Source organism: Rattus norvegicus, chromosome 20 (assembly GCF_021556685.1).
Source record: "Rattus norvegicus strain SHRSP/BbbUtx chromosome 20, alternate assembly SHRSP_T2T, whole genome shotgun sequence".
NCBI classification, from domain to species: Eukaryota; Metazoa; Chordata; class Mammalia; order Rodentia; family Muridae; genus Rattus; species Rattus norvegicus.
In genome coordinates, this window is record NC_141553.1 from 55,659,667 (window position 1) to 55,685,300 (window position 25,634).

General features: G+C 34.8%; 1 protein-coding gene across 4 annotated transcripts in view; it reads right to left on the reverse strand.

Moving 5' to 3' along the window:
- Grik2 (glutamate ionotropic receptor kainate type subunit 2) overlaps positions 1-25,634 on the reverse strand; it is a 698,850-nt gene that overhangs the window by 218,394 nt on the left and 454,822 nt on the right. For all 4 annotated transcript variants that reach the window (XM_087598251.1, XM_087598252.1, NM_019309.2 and 1 more), the window contains 1 exon segment: positions 3,204-3,410. In XM_087598251.1, coding sequence (XP_087454377.1) covers positions 3,204-3,410 — 207 coding nt within the window.

Below are 25,634 nucleotides of genomic sequence, written 5' to 3' on the forward strand. Positions count from 1 at the left end.
CACTAATTAGACACCCTAATTACCATTAGTAATTGACTGTAATAATAAATTTTAAATGAGTAGTAACAGAACATTCAATATTTTACATTTGGCTTCAAGGCAAAAAAACAAGTTAATATTTTATTGGTTTCTAAAAGAGTACGCAAAATTGAAATATAAATGTCCTATTTAAGCAGAACTTTTGATATACAGCTGATAAACTGCACAATTTGAGATCTTACTTAGTAAATTCTAAACAAATAAGAGAAATATGAAAAATTTGAAAATAAGTAAACAATTTGTACTGTTCTTTATTTTCTATTCAATGTCAAATATATTCTTCCTACCACCTCTCTGGGAGAAAACTCTTATATGACAATAATTTAATATGAACAAAGTGATAACTAGGCAAATCTTCATAGTAAGTGACAAGGCACTTATGTAGAGGCTAGAATATGAAGTTCTACCTGTCCTGCAATGTGTATAAGCAGAAATTGAATGCCAGAGGAAGAAGTTTCATTTTCTTCATTGATGTAGCCACATATAACTTGTCCATTCTCCAATAAATAACTTCTATCCATGATTTTTTTCTATCCATGATTAAGTAAAGCATTCTAATCAGTGGATTGGACATTTAAAAAGAAAAGAAAAAAAAACAATGAAAGCATGAAGAGTAGACAGTGTGTTGAAAGAATTTTAGTAGAAAATGGAGAGAATAAAAGAGAACAGGGAGTGAATATGGCTAAATTCATTATATGCTTGAATAAGACTTTTAAAGAGCAAAAAGATAAAGTAAAATCTGATAAAAAATAATGATGAGCAAAATATCTACAGATCCTATTGGCATCAGTAAGAGCTTTCGCTGAAATAACAGTCACAAAGATATTTTTCATGTTTTTAAAAATATTTTCAATATTGGTAATTAAAAATAACACGTTTCAAATGGTAGGCAAAGAAGTTTCTACTTTTCTTCTTCCCAAACTTCCTTTAAACAGGTTCTCACTAAGCTGCTTTTGTTTGTCTTGAACTTGTGATCCTCTTGTCCCATAGAGACAAGTAGCTGGCGTTATTGTTGTCAGCTACCTGCACTACCAGGCTTAGTAACAAAATAACTTTTTTAAAGAGAATTATTTTCATTATTCCCTATAATTCTTACTTCAGTAATAGTAAACCTATTATGTATCATTGGCTATATTATGTGTATTACCAAGGAAATTCTCAAACAAAACAAATGTCATGAATTGAAATGCAGTTCTCTACTCAAACACATAAAAGCTTACTTTAAAAAACTAATTCAATGAAAACTTTCAACTTCTGAAATAGTCCTTTTCTGGCCATAAAGAATGCCTATTTTGTCAATGAAATCAAGTTAATAGTGACTATTTAAGACTTTAGTCAGATAATAAAAAGGCTATCCTTATGATTAAATGAATGCACTTATTTTTTGTTTGTTTTTACACATTGTTCCTTTTTTCATAGATACAATTATCTTATCTCAAAGTATCATGTCTGAACATCAGAAATTTAGAATTTGCATTGTTTTTTTCCTCTATTGATAATGAAGTAAGTACAGAGGAAATGAAAAAATTCACCGCTGGGAAATCGCATCACAATGGAAAAATTAAGGCCAGCTATCTGAAAATATCAAACCACTTAATACAAAATAATTCAGTGCAGATCATTTTTAAAGAGGAATATAGAATCTTTGCAGATTTGATTTGCTTGTGATGAAAAAAAATTTGACTTTAGGATGTAATACTGAGAAATGGTGATTTAAAAACCATGTGGTGTTGGTACAGAGATAGACAGGTAGATCATTGGAATAGAATTGAAGTCCCAGAAATAAATGCACACACCGTGGTCATTTGTTCCTTGACAAAGAAGCCAAAAACCATACAGTGGAAGAAGAAAACATCTTTGATAAATGGTGCTGGTCTGACTGGCAGTCTGTATGTAGAAGAATGCAAATCGATCCATTTTTTATCTCCTTGTATAAAGCTCAGGTCTAAGTGGATGAAGTACTACCAAATGAAATCTGATACACTGAATGTAATAGAACAAAAAGTGGGAAAAAGTCTTGAACACATGGGCACAGGAGAAAATTTCCTGAACAGAACACCAATGACTCATACCCTAAGCCATTTGACTACAATTGACTAATGGGAACTCATGAAAGTGAAAAGAAAGTGTGGATGCTTCAATCCCACTTAGGAGGGGGAATAAAGTAATGATGGAAGGCAAAGGCAGGGGAAGAGAGAAAAAGGGGCAGGATCAGGTATAGGAAGAGACAGGAGAGAATTCTAGAGGGCCAGAAAAATGAATGGAAATATGCAGCAGTGAGGGGTGGGGACAGGAAGGGTGGAAAACCACTAGAAAGTCCCATATCTCATGGATGAAAGAGACTCCCAGGACCCAATGAAGATAACATTAACTGAAATGCGCAACAGTGGGGAGATAGGACCTGTAGAGACCACCTCCAGTAGATAGGTAAGGCCTCCAGTTGAGGGATGGGACCACCCATTCATCTCAAAAATTTTAACCCAGAATTTTTCCTGTCTAAAGGAAATAAAGGAAGAAAAAAAATGGAGCAGAGACTGAAGGAAAGGCCCTACAGAGACTGCTCCACTTTGGAATCCATTCCGCCTGTAGACACCAAACTCAGGCACTATTGCTGATGCTAAGATATGCTTGCAGACAGGAGATTGTTAGGGCTGTACCCTGAGAATTTCTAATACAAATGCAGATACTCACAGACAACCATTGCACTGAGCCCGGGGACCTCAGTGGAAGAGTAGGGAAAGAACTGAAGGAGCTAAAGAGGATTGCAACCTTATAGTAAGAACAATGTCAAGTAATCGGACCACCCAGAACTTCCAGAGACTAAACCACCAACCAAAGAGTATACAAGGAGGGATCCATGGCTCCAGATACATATGTAGTAGATGACTGCCTTATCTGGCATCAGTGGGAGGGTAGGTGCTTGGTCCTGGGGAGGCCTGATGCCCCAGAGAAGGAGGACACTAAGATGGGATTGGGTGGGCGTGGAGAAGAGCACTTTCTTAGAGGCAAAGGGGAGGAGGAAGGGTGCGGTTTTTGTGGAGGGAAGACAGAAAAGGGGTATAGCAATTGAAAAAAATATAAAAGGGAAATTATGCTTTTAATAAAATGACTGAAAATATATAACAATCAAACAAAAATGATAGGAATATTAAAAAGATACTCACATGATCGATTAGTTCACGAACCATTCCATTCCATTGTCCATTCACATCATCCTGGGCTCCATATTTCCCATCCTCCACAAGCCTAATCTCATATGTAAAGCCAAGGATTGTAGATAACTCTCGTAGGAGATCAATACAGTAGCCTTCAAATCGATCATTCCCATAGAGTGGTTTGTCAGACTTCTTAAACAGAACATACGGTTCTTCCTGAAACATTACATATGAAACAGTGATACACCAGTCAATCAGGACACAGTATAAGAACAATGGATTTTCTTGGAAAACAGAAAATGTTTCATTAATTTAGGACAACAGTCAATTTAATTTTCTTCTGATTCTTTTTAACACAGTTTAAATATTAAGAATGGATATATTGATATTTCTTAAGGAATATGTGTGCCCTACAAGAGAATATTTAACTATAAAGTCTCACTGTGGAAATACAGTACCTAATACTTTTTGCAATGATAATACTAATTTGTAATGTAAATATAATTAATATATAATTTTACCATGCTTAAAATAACCAAGTTTTAATTATTCAATAGCTATTGTATCCTATGTACAATTTGGGAGAATACTTATAACTCATATTAACCTTTGTCATAAAACAATGAAGTTGTAAGTGCTACAAAAAACTGTAGGGGAAAAATGCAGATGCTTTCTTAAATTATAGAGAGACAGTATGATGTCAGAGAGATGACCAATAGTTCCCCACATATTCAGTCTATTCCTATTGAAAGTAATCTCCATTTATATATGAAAGAGAAATCATTGAGCCAAGGTATTGATGCCATAGCAAATATTAAATACATAGATAGAACACATAACCTCAGATGAAGATTAGTGAGGAAGAGACATAAGACAGGCCAATAGCACAGAGAAATACTGTAAGGTAAGTGCAGGCAAAAGAACTTAAAGGAAAATTGACATATCTCTTGAAGCCTTTACTAAGGAGGTGCATCCAAATTAGAACAAGGAGGCAAGATATTCAAAACTTTGAAAGTAAGTTTTAGAATATGAGAAATAGTAGGCTTGGAGATCAATAAGACATAGAAGAGTTCATTAAAAATAAACAATGACTATCATGTGTTTAACATGACATTCAGTGCAGAGAGGGAGAAGTGTTGCACAGGCTGAGAATGAGAAATTGATGAGACAAGATCTGTGAGTCTCCAATGCAGTAATTAGTATAAACACACACACACACACACACACACACACACACACACACACACACACACACAAACACATCACATAAACACGATAGTCACTATTTTTCATGAACTCTTCTATATCTTACATATATGTGTGTGCATGTGTGTACAAAGGTAGTCTACAGTCAATCCACACTGAATATGTCCAATCTTACTAAGTGCAAATAGAATTCAGATTCTAGTACATTTTGAGGAGCAGATGGTATTAACACATGGCATGTTATTGCTGTGGCTGTCTTTCCTTGTCTAACTCATATCAACCACTAATGATTTTAACATGTCCACATTTTGCCTTTATCAGAACTTTATAGAAATGTGAAAATACAGTACATAATCTTTTCAGATTCGATTTTGGATTCCTCATGTCTTCTTTAGGGTGATAATGGATTATTCATTGTACCTTATTATTTTTTTTATTTAATTAAAGTTCTGAGAAAGATCTATAAAGCTGCAATATATCTCAAATCTTGTGTCTACAAGTAACTTTATTTGGGTATACAGAAAGAAACATGAATGCTGTATCCTTGGTAAGGGATGCTATACTTCACAAATCAGTGTGAGCATTTCAAGCCTAGTGATATTCTTCACTAATACCATGGTTAGATCTGACTTTTGGACATTCTTAGTGGCTTCTTGTGACCTCTCACTAAGTTTTCAATTAGTAATTCCCTGATGACCTGTGAGGTTGAACAGGTTTTCACAAACTTCAACATTGTTCTATTAGGACAATTTTATAGTTATCACTTAAATTTCTGGTGAGGATGAATATATATATTTCAAGTATCAAAGGTAAAACAATTGTGAACATCTGAAAGTAGTCAAAGGGGTATAAACCTGTTGTATCATTTTAATTATGTGAAATGTATTTTCTCAGCTTTTATATTTTGTTTTCAACACTAATAGGTTATTTGAATGAAACCATAATTTGGTACATTCATGTGAAATTAATTAAAAGACGTAAGAACCAGAAATCATTCTATATGTATTCCAAGAGCAAGAACCTTGGGTTTCCTCTAAGGTAAGTTGGTTGCTGTAATAACATCAAATTTATAAACATGATGGAACATACTTAAAATATATTCCTTACTGGCAAATAGATTATTACAAGCATGACATCTACCCTTCTATCACAAAACATTTCCCTTTTCCCCATGACTTTCCAGTTCAACATGCTTTAGAATCAAAAGCAGCCACAGGTTATCACCACCTTTTCCATTTTGTATTTCTGTTATAGACATATCTAATTATTTCTTCTGAGAATCCTTCACTAACTTTAAATAGTTTTAAACATATGTTATATTTGGTTGTGGTGCATAGATATTGAATCTAGACAAACAAATAATAATGCATACTACATATTGAAGATGCATATAGCAGAACAGTCAACTTTGCATCAAGATTAACAAACACCACATGACAGATAAAAGGTTTATAGTAAAATGACCACTGCAGTGGGCAAAGGCAATCAAAGTTCTACTCAACAAGGAAAGCCATGGTTCTTGATCTGGAATAAAGCAAATATTAGAAACTTCTGATATCTATAAATATTTCTATTCTGTTAGAGTGTCATGGTAACAAATCTATAGTTCCTGAAGCCATATAAAGAGAACTGAATATTCAGAGGGGAAAATCACAATGCCCAGTAGAGGAGAAAATAAACTAAAATTTCTGTGTAGTTAGAATGATAGTCAAATGAATCATACAATAAATTGATTCTACAGAATTCATACTCTGATTTTAATCATATTACTATTTGTAAGTATGTTGATGATGTTTGGTTGTCTTTATTTCAAAGGCACAGATTAAGTAACTTAAATTCCATGCACTAAGCAATAATGCTAGATGAAATTTTCCTAAGAATTACTTTGATGCTTGGACTTGCTCTAAGTCCTTTTTGTATTTCTCATAATGACTACATGATATCAGTGGCATTATAATTTTCATCTTACAGAAGACAAACTGAAAGGGACAATTTAAGATTTTTTTAAAAATGTTTGTCAAAGACCAGTAGCCAGCAGTTATTTATACTCCTGGAACATTTAAGAACAAGCCTCCCTATTAATTTATCCTTAGCAATCATCTTCACACTTCATATGAATGCATAATTATGTATAACTCATTATGTAACTGAATACATGTTGTATTGCTTTATGATTTTTAATCAACTGGGATTAGACACTGGGCTATACTACATGCAAAATAGTATTATTTATTGAACAATATAATCAAGACGTCATTACAGAAGAGACCAAGGGCATCATTACCAAAGAGAGTAAGGAATAAACATATAATACAGAAAATTAATTTTCTGGATGACAAATTAACATCCTTTTCTGAACAAAAACGTCTTTTCTAAATGAATATATTTAAAGAATTTGTGAAAATAGTATGTTATTCATCAGGTTGAAGAAGCAACACATAAGTATTTTTCCTGTTATAGTTAAGTCATAATTGGTACTATTTTATATTTTTGTTCCAAAATATTGTTTTTCAGTAAAGATGAATATTTTGGATATACTAGAAAACTTCACCAATTAATGATGAATTTCATATATGTTAGGTATATGAAGTATATAGTAAGAAATTAAAATAGTAAAATAACTTCAGAAGCTTTATGTCATTTAATCTCATTCATCTGATTGTCCAATTGGCCATTCTACCTATTAATTTAATTTTATGTATCTATCAGCCAATAAAAAGGCTCACATCATAGGGAAATAAATTTATTGATCCCTAGTTTATTAAAAACTTTTAAATGCCTTGCAGGTCAGTAGAGAAAAAATTTAGGATACATAGACCTTGTTAGTATTTATGGTTCTCCACAATGTCAAGTGTTACTGTTCTCATATTTAACTCTGATAAGGAAGCCATACTTTTCCACCTGGGATTCCTATCTCCAGCTATATTGTGTCAAAGATAGTTTTACATCAACTTATGACTCTCTTTTAAAGTCTGTTTCACTGTTTCACATGGCATATGGATAAATAACTGTCCTGTGTACAAGAAAGAAAAATGGTACCAGAAGCAATTACTGTATCACACACCAAGTTCAATGAATAATGTGATAAAACTCTCCTGGGCAACTTTAGCAATTTTTCATATGGTCGCATATCTGCACATCAGCATTTGCTGGAAGTAAAGGCACCTCATTCCTCTGGCGTGAGTAATAAGGATTTTTCAGCATTTCCACGGTCGAGTCCAATTTTAAGGAACATGCCAATACCTCATGTATTTTTATCTGCATTAGACTGGGAGTTGGCACAGAAAGAAACTAAAATGAATCCCTGAAGAAGGGATATACTTTAAGGATGAAGGGAACAAAATGTTTTATTTAAATAAAATAAAACTCTAATAACTTTTTTAAAAGTCTATAAATTATATGTCCCTCAGCTCTTATCTGGGGGGTCAGTTCTTTTTCAAATTTTGATTTACTGAAATAGTTGTCATCCCATAATATTCAAAAACAGGGGGAAATAAAATGAAAATTAATGTTAATTTGATCCATGTATAATACTTTGTAAGATGAAGCTAGTTAGATTATTTAATTCAACATACATTGAATTTCTAAACATTTTAAGTATTTCCATATTTCCTGGGGATGGGGGAACAACACAGAAAAATAGGAGCTTTTAGAAATACAAATTTCTATAAAGAAAAAACTACATTCACTGATTCAAATCAATGATTTGAAATTCCTATTCATAATATCAGTATAATTTACATGCCTACATTACTTTACTAACCATCACAGATGGAGTGCTTTCATCAACAGTGAGAAATGCCATGCTATGTGAACACTTTGGAGGATTCTCATAAATGCCAGCATAGGTACTGTTCTGTCCCACAGACCATGCACTTGGGAAAATAAAAAGTAATATTCATCTAGCCTAGTGTGACTTTGAATTTATCTTATAACCAAAAGACTTTTTTAAACTTTGGTTAGAGGCAATAAACCGAAAACCCACTCACATGAGTATCAAAGCATTCTGAATGAATCATTGATGATGCATAACACTTCTGTAAGGCCAATGAGAAAACATCTAAAAATACCGCATCTTCAAGGAGCAAATGAAAAAAAAATCTAACAACAACGTGTTAGAATATAGATTAATGGTTTATATTTTTTTCAAAATTGCTTATATCCTTCACATTTATGAGCGTTATATAAAACATTTACTTTCTATCAATTTTCTCACACAGAAAACACCCTCATTAGTAATTTGAGAGAAAACTAATTTTTTTGAGAGTGTAAAAACCCCAGAAGTCATAAGATAGAAGGGAAAGGAAGCAGCAGGTGATCATGGCCTCTTCCATTGCAGTAATATGCAAAATTTGAAGTTCTTTTAGGACTCTTCATGTCTAGTGTGAGAGGAAAGATAACGATAAAATATTCCCAATAGTAGAATCCGTTTTCATTTGACATATTTGCGACTTATATAGGCCACAGTAATGTGGCTTATAAAACTATTGACTTGTAAAATGTTGCCAAGGATGATTAATAAATTACTATGATTTTCTAAATCATGCAGCCTTAAGTTTTTGACAATATGCATGTAGATGCATGAATGTGAAAGCCCTATGCTTAATAGTAAATATAGAATATTGTAATCTTGCTTTAATTGCTGCTTGCTCTTGCTTTGACTAGCATGTCATTTCTCTTACTGACATTAGAAACTACTTCTTTGGGATTCCAGCATGTACTGCAGACCAGCTAAGATATACAGCATCATGGACTGAATAGCTACTAGATTTTTGGGTCTTCCACTAGAAATAGCCATTGTTGGACTGTAAACCAGCCTGCGAAACATCACAACACACGCCCTTCTTGTGTTTGTGAGGATCCATTTTTATCTGTTCCACTAGATAACCCTCACTATTAAAATGACTCAACACTGAATAGTTAGCGCTTTGCAATTTGTATAGTTATGCTACTTAGTTCATCCACTATGGAGTAATGAGTAAGGTAGCAACAAGAACGGAAGCAAAACTTCAATAACTCTGGAATCTAGTAAATGATCTCACAGGAGGATATGGACAGCGTTTGGTGCTAGAGTGATTCATTAGCCAATATGACCTCTGAGTCAGATGCCCTTCGCACAATTACCAAGTCAAACAAAAACAACATGAAGCTAGCCCCACCAAAGAAAACAAAGCCCTTAGAAGCATAGGAAAGGGACTATTATGAATAGGAAAACTGGAGCCTTTTTCCACATGAGCCAGGAAACAACTTAAGGGCCACTGTCATTGGTGATCATTCAAAGTAATATCACATTTACTTTATTATTTTAGAATTTATATATGAGTACCGTATTTATATCACATTCATCCTCACTCTTCCTTCCAAATGTTCCATGACTCTCAAACTTCATTACATATTCTTTAATTATTATTGTTATGAATACATATGTACATATAAATACATGCATACATAAATACAACCAGTTGAGTCCATTTAATGTTGCATATATATATATGCATAGGGCTGTCCACTCAGGGTTCAATTAAATTTTACATAAATTTGCAAAGAAAATTATCTGGTTTGTAATACAGCTGCTCCTTTCTCCTTGTTTTGTACCTGGTTGTGATTTTCACAGAAAAATGTAGTTCAATTAAAAAAAAATCCCTCACAAAATGGCATTAGAAAAGAAAGTTGTGCAATGATTCCCCACTGAGGTAAATAGAGAAAATGTCCCAAGACAATGCCAAGCAACCAGAGCTTCCAGGGACTAAGCCACTACCTAAAGATTATACATGGACTGACCCTGGACTCTGACCCCATAGGTAGCAATGAATATCCTAGTAAGAGCACCAGTGGAAGGGGAAGCCCTGGGTCCTGCTAAGACTGAACCCCCAGTGAACTAGTCTATGGGGGGAGGGCGGCAATGGGGGGAGGGTTGGGAGGGGAACACCCATAAGGAAGGGGAGGGGGGAGGGGGATGTTTGCCCGGAAACCGGGAAAGGGAATAACACTCGAAATGTATATAAGAAATACTCGTTAATAAAAAAAAAAAAAAAGAAAAGGGATATAGAGAAAACTGCATTAGCATGTGCTTGAAGATGATAAATGCTTCACAGGTGAAAACATGTTAATATCAGAGTGCCTGTGGAGAAAGTAGTAAATAATAGCATTGCATGTTGCACTCAATATTTACTTTACTTTGTATCTACTAAGTTACTATTTATTGATAATTTTGTATACAGAGCTAATGCTATATTTTACAAATTTCTTTCTGTACTACAAAGAAGTTTTAGTTTACATAGTACCTTAACCCTCATTTCTGAGGTGCAGCAACTTAATCAAAGGAAAGGAATTACTAGTTCCTTTCACACTAGTTCACATTTAAGCTGTCTCATTTCCCATTGTCTTTTCAACTTGAAAAACCTCTTTATTACTTCCCTGACCCAGTTATCACTGAATATAGAGTTGTCCAGTATCCATGAGTCTCTAGGCTTTCTACTGTTTCTGGTGTTAAGTCCAACTTTAGGGTGGTCTAATGTGATACAATCATTATTTTTGTATCTCTTGAGGCTTGTTATTTACCTAATATATGGTCAATTTTGGAGAAAGTTCCATGAGGTGCTCAGAAGTAGATATATCCTTTTGTGTTTGGGTGAAGTATTCTGTAGGTATCTGTTAGATCCATTTGGTTCATAACCTCTGTTAATTTCATCATTTTACTGTTTAGTTTCCCTCTCGAAGACTTGTCAGGTGTTGAGAATTAGGTGTTAAAGCCTCCCACTATTAATGTGTGATTTAAGCTTTAGTAATGTTTCTTGTATGATTGTAGGTGCTTTTTGCATTTGCAGCATAGATGTTAAGAATTTAAATGTCATGTTGGTGGATTTTTTTCCTTCATGGGTATAAAGTGTTGTTCCCTATCTCTTTTGATTACTTTTGGTTGAAACTATATTTTATTAGATATTTGAATGGCTTTTTTCTTGGTTCCATTTCCTTGACAGACATTTTTTTCCAGCCCTTTCCACTGAGGTAATCTGTATTTTTGTTGTTGAGGTGTGTTTTTTGCATGCAACAGACTGTTGGATCCTGTTTAAGCATTTACTCTGTTAGTCTGTGAACAATGATGTTGAGAGATATTAATGACCAATGAGTGTTGGTTCCTACTTATTTTGATGGTGGTGGTAGTACTCTGAGTGTGTATATGGTGTGGTGAGTGAGTGTGTGTGTGTGTGTGTGTGTGTGTGTGTGTGTGTGTGTGTGTGTTTGTCTTTTAGTTTTGCTGGCCTTGAATTATCTATTCCTTGTGTTTTCTTGGACGTAGTTAACATCTTTGTGGTAGAGTTTCCCTTCTAATATTCTTTACAAAGCCTAGATTAGTGGAAATGCACTGTTTACATTTTGTGTTTGTATTTTCATGGAATGCCTTGTTTTCTCCATTTATGGTGATTGAAATTTTTGCTGGGTATAGGAGGCTGGGCAGGCATCTATGATATTTTAGACACTGTAAGACATGTGTCTAGACTCTTATCTTCTAAAATCTCTGTTACAAAGTCTGGTGTAATTCTAATAGGTCTGCCTTTATATATTACTTTTCCTTTATCCCTTACAACTTTTAATATTTTTCCTTTGTTCTGTGTCTTTATTGTTTGATTACTATGTGGTGGAAGGATTTTCCATTTTGGTTCACTCTATTTGGTGCTCTGCAGGCTTCCTGTATGTTTATAGGCATCTGTTTTTAGTTAAATTTTCTTCTATAATTTTGTTGAAGATGTTTTCTGGGCCTTTTAGTTATGAGTCTTCTCCTTCTTCTATTCCTATTATTCTTAGGTATGGTCTTTTCATGGCCTCCGAAATTTCCTGATCGTTTTGATTCAAAATATTATAGCTTTCACTTTTTCTTAGACTGATGTATCATGTTCCTCTATGGAACCACCTATGCCTGAGATTCTCTCTCCTGTATTCAGTCAGTGATGCTTGTGTCTGGAGTTCCTGTTTCTTTCCTAGGTTTCCACCTCCAGATTGTCTCAGGTTGTGTTTCCTATTGCTACTGTTTTCACATTCAGGTCTTGACAGTTTCATTTGCTTTCCTCACCTGGCTGGTTTTATTTTCCTGTATTTTTTTATATTTATTCCTTATCTCTTTATGTGCCTCTGTCTGTTTGATTGTTTAAGGGATTTCTTAATTTCCAATTAAAAGGTCTATATCAACTTTATAAGATTAGATTTAAGGTCATTTACTTGTGATTCAGATGTGTTAGAATATTCAGGGCTTAATGTAGTAGGATACCTACGTTAACGGCGTGGAGTATTGTCTAGGCTTTTGTTGATTGTGTTCTTGCACTGCCTCTTCGTCATCTGGTTGTCCTTATTGTTGGCAGGCCTGGTAGTCTGTGATGGGAGCAGGCCCTTGGGGCTGATAGTAGAAATGGTAATTACTTATGTCACCAGGCCTCTGGGATTTCAGGTAGAGGCGGTTGTCCATGGTAGCAGCAGTATTCCTGGGATCCAATCAGAGCTATTAGACCATTATCACTTCAGTCTCTTGGTTGTCCCAGCTGAGGGGCATGCCTCCAGGGCTGCAGGTAGAGCTGTGGACCTGGAAATGGAGTGCAGAGGGGGCAAGGCAGAGCTTGTAGCTGCTGGGTTTGCCCTGAGGGGTCTGCAGGCTGAGAATTAGGGTAGGTGTCTCACAGGGTGGTTGTTGATGGTTGTGGACATTTCCTGTTGAACACAATCTTCACTTTTCTCCAGATCAAGAGAGTTGAAGGGTTAATTGGAGTAAGAGCATAATCTGTCATTGAGATTGCCCCAGAAATCGTGTGGAAAGACAATAATTAAAACTTGAAATCAGATAATACTATTATAACTTCCCTCTCCTCCATCTCTATGGATCAGAGGATCAGCATATATCTGTCAGCTATTGCTCTGGTACATACCTAGATATAGCCATCCTCCCTACCTTGATCATTGTGGACTAAAGTTCTGTAACTGTAAACAAGCCCCAAAGGATGTACTGTATTTTATAAAAGGTGCTGTGATTTCTCGTTGCAGCAAAAGGACAGTGGTTGAGAAATTAGTGAATTTTGTTTAACTTTGTATTTCTAAACTTTGTTTAAGCATAAAATCATCTTAGGGCATTCTCTTTTGACTTAACTACAAAACTATTGACAATGTCCCAAAATTCTGAAGAAAATAATAAACACAGATATTGTAGCTACTGCACACTGAAAATTAGTGTTGTGTTATGAAACTTCTGTTTTGTTTAAAGATCATGGAGAATTTTACAGTTTAAGAAATACATATTTTAGAAGTTTAAAACAACAAATACCAATAAAGCAATGTTTGGCATAATAAAGCTGACACATGTATGAAATCATATATTATATTGACATTGTTTCTTATTGCAGATGAGTAAAGAAGAAACTGTTTTCTGTGAAACATGAAGTGGTTTTCCAACATCATTTAAAAAATATCTTTGTATTATATCCCTTCTTGGGTAAAACAGAAAACAAATAAACAAAAACCCATTAACAAATGGCCAATTCAGGTTTATTCTTAAAAGGTGGCAACAAAATTATGAAGTTATTTTTGCTTTTTTAGCAACAATATGTAGAACTAAAACAGTGATATCAGTACATATAATTTGTGGGATTCAAATTGCTAAGAATATTTGTTCCTTTCAGATATTATTTAATAACATCATACACAAACTTCAACAGAAATAAAATATTAATTAAATAAATGGTGAATAAAGACCTACAAACATCATTATTCTGGACTTATGAGAAAAAATATTCTTGGTGATTCCAAGCTAAGTAGGAGCTTCCTGTTGGGGAACACAATCTCCACTCCTCTCCAGGTCTAAGAGTGGAAGGGGTAAATTGGAGAAAGAGCATAATCTGTCATTGAGACTGCCCCAGAAAGCTCATGGAAAAACAATAAAGAATAGATATCAGATAATACTATCATAGTTAAAACCAGGAGATCAGGCCATAGAAATCAGATATCTATAAGTAAGAGAAGCTACTGAAAAAAAACTGACATAGCTGAGGATTTACTTGATCTTAAATGCATTATGATTATAAAGTTACAAAAATATTTCTCCTATACATAAGGATTTCTGAACCCGCTTTACAGGCACTGCTACTCACTCCATCCCTGAGTTAAGGAGGTTAATTTACCATCTGGGGGCTGCAGTGCTTTAAAAGCAAGGCTCATTCGAAAACCTTGTCTTTCAAAGTTATTTCTGTTTTTTGTCTTTCTTAGCAATAGAGCAGTGTATGGTAGAGTAATCTTTAGTAACATGGGTAACAACAGCAACCTCAGTTTTCCGCAGCCCTAACAATGGACTCGTGAAGATATCACATTATGGAAAGACAAGAACAGCCTGCTTATTATTTCCTGTCTCAAAATCTTTTAATCTCATTTGTCAGTACTGTAGTATATTTGTATATCAAGCCAAATAGAACATATTTGTTAAGAAAAATCAACAAGAAAATATACAGAACTTTTGGCATGAGCAATCACACTAGATGAATTATGTCAACCGCCACTGTATTTTATCCTTATTTCTAGTGGGACCTTTTTTTGAGCTCTAGAACTACATATATAAACTCCACATGGATAAAAATGTCACAAGAAAATGAAATAATATGCAATTAAAATTATATTCATCTTGTACTCCTTAAATTTTGCTTTTTCCACTTAATTCCATTCTTAACTATGTTTAAGAGAAAAACGCTTAACCTTCAATTGACCTTCTTCTTCTTCTTCTTCTTCTTATTATTATTATTATTATTATTATTATTATTGAGGCAATTCCCTCCTGAGTGTCTTAAAATATCACTGTAGTTGACTTCATCAACTCTTATTTTTTGCAATATTCTCTTAGCTCTTTCAGCAAAGTCCTACCACATGAACTCAGTTCAATCTCTAATACTGAAGGGATTTTTAAAAATCCCAAGTTGATCATGTTGTCCACATGCTTAAAATCCTTCACTATTACATCATAATTGTGAGAATTATGAAGACCCCTTACTTTGATACTGTCAGAATGCCTACCCTTATCCAGGACCGAGCACACATGCTCAGAGCTCAATCTGTAATAGACTACTGATAGTTATTCATAAACTCTGAACCCCTTTAAGTATCTGTACTTATAAGCATTCTCAATCCACTATTTCCTGTGTTCAACTGAGTTTGATTTTTCAAATATTATTCTTATAATTAAGATGGTCTTTTACTGAGTCCTAATGACTTATTGGTATGCCTGTAGAAGAGTGTCACTCATCCCATATCTGAGAAGCTTCTTGTAGTACGTGGGAATTTACACAGAGGTCTGCAACTGGACAATGTGAAGGGATTGGGAAACAGGAGGATTCAGTCCTAAATGGGGTGTCTTCATCAAACACTGGCCCAGAAAGCTATGTGGAAGAGGAGTAACACAGATTGTAAGAGCCAGAGGTGGTAGATAATGTCAAAGAAATAGCAGTTTCCAGACACAATAGGACTGATTGACATTTGTACTCAACACAGACAATGGCAGCATGCTCAAGACCTGTACAGGTTCAGGATTATAGGGTCCCAGCACTGAAAGTAAGTGGACACAAAATCCCACACTAACCATAAAACTACTTGCCACTGGTACCCACTGATAAAGATGAAAATCAATTTGCTCCTACAGATGCGTCGCTGGTTATATGAACCATATTTTAGCAGGCCCCATGACCTGAAGTAGTTGCTCAACACAAATGGATTTGTGAGTGTGAGGCGAGGTAGGATTTTTGCTTTATTTAGTTTAATTTGGTAGTTTTGTCCCATTGAGTTTTTGTTTGATTTTTTTTTGTTTCTGTGTTCGTGGATTTAGTTCTGAAAGAAACAAATATAAAAAATAATATAATGTTGGTTGGGTAGGTAATGGGTTAGGTGATAGCAAATGGAAACAGTGATCAAAACAAAATGTATGAAAGTATTTTTAACAAAAATTAAACAAGTAAACGAATTAAACCCTATAACAGTGGTGGTCATAGGCCCTAGAGTAGAATATCCTATTCTTATTTTGCACAATAGTCATGTTGCCAAATTATTTCTAAATATTTACATTTATCCTCATAGAACTGAGCTGATCTCAACTTTGTTCAGATAAATTCTTCTTGAATGGGGAGACAGCCAACAGAGAGGTGGATAATTGGCCAAAGGTTTAGGAGCACGAGAATGAGTCTTTAGTTGTAAATTGGATATCTTTATCAAATTTCCCACAAGTCAAGTCTCAAAGAACAGCTCCCAATATGAGGCTGAAAAAGTGTAAGATCCAGAGGACATTTAGAACTACTATAAAATTCTGTCTTCCAGATGTGAGGTGGTCACTGGAATCGTGAATTAATAGCAGCTTTTTAATTTGCATAAAATATGCAAAAGATTAAGCCAGTCAGAATTCCACTATGGGTTTCAGCATTTTCTTAGGAGATACTGACAGTTAGTAGATACTGGGGAAGGATAATCATTGATTTTTGAAGTCTATGAACATAGGTTTCCTATGTTCAATGGTTAGCAACATACCAATCATATGTGGAAAAAAATAAATGTGGGGTGTATATATTATTATATACATCAGTGAAATTCTCCAGAATGAAGAATGATCACACACACACACACACACACACACACACACACACACACAACTGTAGTGGTTTGAATAAGAAACATTGCCCATACTTGAGCACTTGACTACCTGGTCCTCTATTGGTGGTGGGTTTTGGGAGGTTTAAGTACTGTGGTGTGGTCTCTCGGGGAGGGATATGTTACTGAGCAGGGACATTTAAAACAGAGCTCCCCATAATTACTCTTTCTGCTTTATTTGTCCTGAATTCCAAGGTGTAAGCTCTCAGCTTTATGTTCATGCTCCCTGTGGGAGCCCTCATTCTGGAATTTAATAATGCCCTTGGTCATAGTGTTTTATTATAGCAATAGAAAGAAGCTAATAAAATAAAGAATTTTTAATGGGAAATAACAGAAATTAGTGGACTAAAAATTGAAGAGAAAATTTAAATTATAAAATAAATGCAAAACAAAACATTTGAAATGTGACAACTTCAGAGTACCACTTGACTCATCTATGGAGGACCGTTCCTGGTAGTAACTATGACTCCAGCACTTGGAGGGATGGAGAAGGATCATGAATTTAAGGTCAGTCTAAATAACCACGGGGAATCCTGGTTCAAAAACAAATGGTGAATAATGAAGATGAATTAAAATTAAGTAAAATATTTTATCAATTAAATCAGAATATAGAGAAGGTTGGGGTCTTGGCACCCGTGTTTAAAACAAAGCCTCTGAGCAGCACAGACAGTTCTCAAAAGAAACAACACTGATAGTTAATAAATATGCCAAAATATGTTTTTAAGCTATCAATGGAATGCAAATTAAAACTGCTGTGAGACTCTGTTGTACTGCATTCAGCATGTCCAACCTTCTAAAGTGGGGAATCAGAGAAGGAAGAATCCTGCTTACTGCTTCTGGTGGTGTAATGGTTGCCCTCTGTGGATATTCATTTTGACGGATTCTCAAACTACTAAAAACAGAATTATGTATGACCTAGCTATACTACAAATGGGTATATACTCAAATGCCTCTAGACTACCGTGCTATAGAGAACCCTGCATGTTAAAATTTACTGCTATATCATTCACAATATTCAAAAAATGTAACCAATCTAGATTTCCATCAACAGAGGGAAGGATGAAGAAAATTTACAACTACAGAACAGAATATAAGGAAGGTAAAATGAAAAAAAAGCTGACATTTATATGATAGTGAATACAACTCTAATAATTATATCCAGTATAATAATCCAGATCCAGAATCCAGAATACACACACAAATACACACACACTATATATATCTATATCTATATCTATATATATCGATATATGTATATATATGTAACAAAAGTTGAAGGATTATCTATTAAAGAGAGAAAGGGTGTAGGCAAGAAGGGAGAATAGGAGTGGTGGAAGAGCAGTAAAAGCAGACAAATATAATATAAAAATATATTAACATACATAATCGTATATATAATAAAAAACATGTTATTGAAAACCAAGTTTAAAAATTAAAAAAATAAATACATAAAAGTACAACCCAAAAAATTAAAGAAAAAAAATCAGTTTTTATCTGGTTATATACATAAATCAAGTTTGACAGAAATTTATATATATATACATATATATAAGAATTTTACATTATAGTCAGATAGTTATGAATGTCATCAGTGAAGAAAATTGATAAAAATGCATACTTCTTTTTTGTGAAGAGTCAAAATAGTCCCAACCCAAAAGCTATACTACTCTTTTCAATTTAAAATCTTTTCAAAACATTCATCATAGAAAATGTCATCTCTGTATGAATTTTGAACAAAAGTTAATTAATGCATTATTAGAATCTCTTAGAATTATCATCTGGTTCTTCTAAATTAAATATTACATTCTTATAAACTAGACACATGTTCCTAAGCTAGAGAACACCAAAAGCTACTCTCCCTACTCAGCTTGGAAGAACCATGGCTTTGGTCCAGTGATCAGCGTTTGAGTGTTTGATGATGCCTCTCTGTGAGATGAGGATGCCTCCGTGTATGAGAAACACCTGAGAAAGCTTCAGTACACCTGTTTTAGACCTGTGCAACAGGATCTGCAGCATTGACTGTCTTTACAAAGTGATCCCTTTCCTCTAGTATAACACTAGGTACACTCTTGGTAGTTTTATCTATCATTTTGTCTGTTTGGTAATGGCATAATGGAAATCTCTTAATAATGCTATGGTGGATTTATTTAAAAACATATGATGGAATTGGGGTAATGATTATTAAACTAACTACAAACTTAGAGAAAGTACTATGAAGAACAATAGAAATTTTGCAGTTTCCTGGTGAATGTAATTATTCTTTAAAAAGTACATACATAATGCACACTGACTCAGAAAGTAGCCCTTGTAAGAATGGGTTAGGAAAGATAATGAATACACACAAATATAAAGACAATAGTTCACTAGAAAGGAACTCGTCTATAGAGATGCCCAAATCTCAAGTAGTTCGAAAATAGAGAAAATTTGTCAAGAGTCAAAATGATTGTGTAGGACACAAGCAAAGATGTCAGTATAGTATCAGATAACAACTTGTAGTAGGTGTTTTTAAAAGTATTTATTATTCAATGTATATAGCACACTGTAATGTCACCAGAGGAGAGCATTGGATTCCATTACAGATGGTTGTGAGCCAACATGTGGTTGCTGGGAATTGAACTCAGGACCTCTGAAAGAGCAGTCAGCGCTCTTAAGTGCCGTGTCATCTCTCCAGCCCCACAAGGAATGTTTATGGGACAACCACAGCTGCTATACCCTCTCTGTACTGCTGACTCTGTATTTCTGTGAGGTGCCTCAACACTGTGGGCTGGAGGCTGGAAGGACCAGACACTGATTATAATATTTCTTGGCTGGCTACCACAGAAGCCAGGACACTCTTTGTGGCCAGCAAAGAAACATGGACTTGTGTGTGTGTGTGTGTGTGTGTGTGTGTGTGTGTGTGTGTGTGTGTGTGTGCGCGCGCGCGCATGCACACATGAACACTTCACATATGTGTGTGTGTATGTGTGCACATGAACACTTCACATGTGTGTGTCTGTGTGCACACATGTACACTTTATGTGGTTAACCACAAAGATCACAGAGATGTGGTTAGTTATGAGTTAAAATATCAGCCTGGGGAAAACAAAAGAGACATAAGTAGGAAAAAGTTCGAGTTATAATCTGGTTGCTTAGACCATGCTTGAGAAAATAAAAACTGAAACTCTATGCCGTTTGACTCTGAAATGAGATACAGAGAAGCTTGAGGTATTCCGGTCATTTCCTGTACAGCAAGCAGGTAGTCATCTCCTTTATCGCACCTCTGCTACATTCTTGTTGTCTTTAAAATGCACTGGAGCTGGACTCCAGCATTAGCTGTATTTGGTTACTCTTTATTTCACTTATGCCTTCGTTACCCTTTAATGACCACTATCCTGATTTATATATCTAGGAACACACAGGATCCTTTGCTAAAATTACTAAGTCATGTTAAAGAAACAATTTATAAAATAATTTAACATAAAATTACCACAAAAAGCTTATTGGTGTAAATTATAGAATTTATATCCTGAAACTTGAAACCTAGACAATTAAAGTTGAATTTCTTGCCTCATATTAATGTGCAATATAAGTTGGCTCAAAAACGACATAATGTAGAATAAAACAAGTAGGTCAGTAACCACGAGAGAAATTATGAAAGGTTTTACGTCATCTTTACAGGGGGAAAATGTTTTACAATGTGAATTTTTTTTAACTAAATCTAATCTTATTGCAGATTGATAGTATCATGTACAGCAAAACCTCATCTACCAGTCCCTCAGTTTTTAATTCTTTGACATTCTGAAAATAAAGAAACAGCAAATGTCCAACAATACAGTGTAGTCCCTACTGACTATCCTTCGACACAATGTTCAAATAATGACCAGAATTCATTGAAACATATTTCAACTATAATCAATTTTGTTTATGTCTGGATTAAACTATTTTTATTATATTATTCATTTTTTATTTTTTTGAGACAGGATTTCTTTGTGTATCACTGACTAGTCAACCAGAGTGGCTTCAAAATAGGTGATCTGCCTCTATCTACTGCATTCTGGGATTAAAGTCATATGTCCTCGTGTCTGGCATAAAATTTATTTTTAAAACTTTACTACATTTATCACAGGTACAACTACAAAAATTAATCAAAATTAGAACTTCAACACATGTGGTATAGAAGTAAATTCTAAGAGCCATTAGTGTCATCATACTATGGATAAAAGATTCTAGTGACAGTGTTACATCGAGATTCCTTACATAATGTATTTATAAAAGCATAATTGAAAATTGAATTTTGAAAATTGATTTGCATTGTTTACCCAGAGTCACAATTGTGAAAAGATTAGTGATGTCACCAGTCACCTTCACCACCATAGTGGAAATTTTGTTCAGCTAATTCTAATCATTGTGATTTTAAGTCCCACCAGACTAAACCAAAAGAGGAGCATCAACTCTGAAAAGGTGAATTGCAGGTGTAGCAAGGGAGGGTCCAAAAAATAGAGTGTCAGGCTCTTGAGGTAAAAAAAATACTGTGTTTTATGACTTTAGCTCCTGTTTTCCTTCAGGTCCAACTTGGGGATACCCTAAGTAGCTTTCCTAAAGCCCAGCCTGCTGCATCCACTTGACACCTGGCATAGGAAAGTAGCCATCTGTCAGCCAGGCACCAAGCCACGACCAAACTTGTTTGAACAGAATGTAGAGCTGAGAATCTCGCATCCTAACTATTAACAATGCCCACTTGCTTTTTCAGAAAATGCTTATCACGAGGAGCTTTAAAATACTCAGTGAGTCCAATATTGCTAATATTCATAAAATGCAATTACTCTTTTATTACCTTGTATTTTTTTTAGGGACTTGTGATTTCAATTGGGTTCTCATAATAATTAGTACCACTACTGATCTAAATTACATTTTATCATTCTAAACTGATCTTCAGTCATTTATCCTTGAGGAAAATTGAGAAAGTTTCATAAACATAGAAAACTTTGACTCAAAAAAGAAAGAAAAAAAGAAAAAGGGAGAAAACCAGAAAAAGAGAGAGAGAGAGAAAGAGAGGGGGGCAGAGGGAGGTAGACGGGGATGGGGAGGAAGAAAGGGGAGGGGGAGGGGGGAGTAGGGAAAGAGGGAGGAGGAGAGGGAGAGAAAGGAAAAGAAAGTCATCTGAGGGAATTATTTGACATTAAGTCTAACTTGAAGTCATTTCATAATGTTTCAAAATCCCCTTATTTTGCATAGAGGAAAAAGCATACAGAAATCAAATGGTGCAAGGATAAAGTAAGTTTCCAAAACATAGATAAGATTGATGAAGCTAAGAAGTGCATGCTGACAGGAATCGGATATTGCTGTCTCCTGAGAGGCACAGCCAGAGCAGGACAAATACAGAGGCGGATGCTAGCAGCAAGCCACTGAACTGAGAGCGGGATCCCATTTGGAAGAGTTAGAGAAAGGATTGAAGAAGCTGAAGGGGCTTGCAATCCCATAACAACAACAATACCAACCAACCAGAGCTTCCAGGGACTAAATCACTACCGAAATACTATACATGGACTGACCCAGGACTCCAGCTTCATATGTAGCAGAGAATAACCTTGTTGGGGCACCAATGGAAGGAGAAACCCTTGGTCCTGCCAAGGCTGGACCCCCCAGTGTAGGGAAATATCAGGGGGGTCAGGAAAGGGGATGGTTGGGGAGGGGAACACCCTTATAGTAGAAGGGGAGGGGCATTGTATAGGGGGCTTATGTCTGGGAAATCGGGAAAGGGGATAACATTTGAAATGTAAATTAAAAATCCAATAAAATATAAAAATTAAAAAAAGAAAAAAGAAGAAAAATAAGTTATATTACAAATCAAGATGCAAAGAAAAAAGAAACAAATAAAGATGCAATCGACTACTACTGCTTTATCAACCATATGTTAGTCCTTAGTTCCCTTTATCCATCCTTCTACATTCTTAACAAATGTGCTTTTACTAGAATAAAGTTAGAATTCATAGCTCCCATTGTTGAATCTGGTCTTTCAATTACCTTTTATTCCCACTGGTTCTTAAGGTCTGAATTCTGCCATAGCTAATTAGCACTCACAGGGGAAACCCAGGGTGCACTACAGGTTATCTCAATGGGAAGTAAAAGTGCCAGGAGGAAAGTGGAAAACCCTTGCAGCTGCCATTAGGAAACAGAACAAGAACTAAAGACTAAAAGACCATAAAATTGTGAGGATTAAAACCTATGATGAAGTGTTCCCACATAGGCTTATAAACGTTTCTCTTGGCAGAAAAACTCCATAGTTAAAGATATCTATTTCTTAAATCTTGCAAATAGTATCTCAAGATACCATTAAAAAGAATTTCAACAAATGCTCTCTTGAGAAGTGAACAGCTCTCATAATTTGGGTCTTAAGTCTCAACAACATCATTATTTAGCATTGCTGTAGAATGAAACCTCATATTTAATGGAAAATTTTTAATAGTCTATTTATTTCATAGGTGTAGTCTGAAGGCATCTAGAAAACGAGTTTGTAGTTGGCTAGTTGTGGTCATTATGACACCCAAAATATTCTTTATATTATAGGTTCTCAACACACATTAAAATACGTTAGTAAACTATGAAGTCACAATCACATTTTTATTAGTTGCAGACTGGGTTTTTCTCCTTTCAGAAAAAAAATAACTGTTGTTTGTCTTCAAGATATACAAAATAAATATACCTAGATCTTTGATGCCCACCACTGTTGTCTTGACAAATACTTTTGGTTTTGCTTCTATGACTACAGAAAATCAACCACAATTTTAGAAGCGAAAAACATGTCTGTGTTACAGAAAGCAGTATTCATTCAACTAATAACTCTGTTCTAGGGAATGGCTGTGAGACAGACTTGGAATAGCTTTCAGAGATGGGACAAAGGCCTTGCTATTATAACATTCACTCATACTTTAGTAAACATAGCAGTGTCGGAAAAAACAAATATTTAAAGGAGAAATTGGTCTGTTGATTAGAGTGCATACTTACATTAAGAAAATACTATGATTCATTAAACATGGTAGGCCATTAACCACAGCTTGACTGTCAGTATCGATGAAAGATTTCGTTTACTTTTGTCTTTCTTCTGATATTTGTACTTTAACCTTTAAATTTTTTCATTAGATTAATTTATAAGAGAAGAAGAGCAACGAGGAAAAAAATGTACTAATCAATCAAATGCACAATTTCACTGTTTCCAGTAAAAGGTTTGATTGGAAAGGAGGCTGCAACTATTAGCTAATCTCTAAACTGTCTTTCATCCCTGACCCTAATTCATTATCAAGATTTGATGGCACAAAATTTATTGCCAGCATTTCCATTGTTATATGATTCAAATGAAGCCCACGTCTCTTTCCTAATATCTCCATCATGCTCCCCGGCAATGACATCATTCTGCGACCAGGGTTTTACTCCTGAGTCCTTAGATATTTTTTTTATGTGTAGATTTTTCCATCAACTCATCTTTCCTCAAGAAACTTTATACCTTAAAGTTGCCATCTCATCTTTCCTAGATACATTACCTTTCAAAGTAGATTACTTAATAATATTTATTCAATAAAGCACACTAAAAAATCACATATGTCACTTGTTCAACACTGGTTAATTGACACAATTTTTTGTAGGCCTTCGTTAGAATAAACATTTTGGAGTTTAAATATATGAATTGTAAATATAGGTTTTAGAAACACTTAACATCACCAAATCAAAACCAAAAGAAAAAAAACAAACAAAATCTGACCTTTTAAAAATTTTAATTTGTTTGAGCACTTTATATATGAGAACAACACCTCCTGCATTCCATGCTATTTTCCAGTTTATGACCTTCTTCTCTTTAATTATTAATATCATACACATACATACATAGACAATAGAGAGAGAGGGGGAGGGAGAGAGGGGAGAGAGGGAGGAAGGAAAGGAGGAAGAGAGGGAGAGAGGGAGAGAGAGAGAGAGGGAGAGGGAGACGGAGAGGGAGACTACTGAAATCATTTTAGCTGTGTATATGGACATATACTCAAAACTAAACTCCTGGGACTGGACAACCAATATGGAAGTTTATATCTGAAGAAAACAGATTCTCTCTCTTACTAGTCATTGATCATTTGCTCTTCAACAAAATAAGGAACACTCTGTAAATTCTCTTGCCTGTACTGGCATGATTATCTGTGCCATTATTCAGGATTTGTCTAGGCAGCCATCCTGCTGATTTTTAATGGCTACAGTTTCCTGGTCATGTCTAGATACACTAACCATTTAATGCTATCTGGTACTCTGGTTTATAATCTTTCCACTTCCTCTTTCTTGATTATCCCTGAGCTTTTTGTGTAGTAATTACTACATACCTCATCTTTATCTAGAGGGAAAAAAGACAAAAATTATTAGAACCAAATATGCTGGGGTAAGAAAGTAAGAATGAAAAGGGGCAAAACCAGCCCACTCCCTTAAATATACGAAAAATATAGTGTGTAATATTATGCTGGCTGCAAACGAGTAGGTGAAATGAGCGAACAGGGGTAAGACAATGAAAGTTGAATGAGTATCTGCCATCCAGTATGTTAACATTTAAGCTGTATACATTGTATA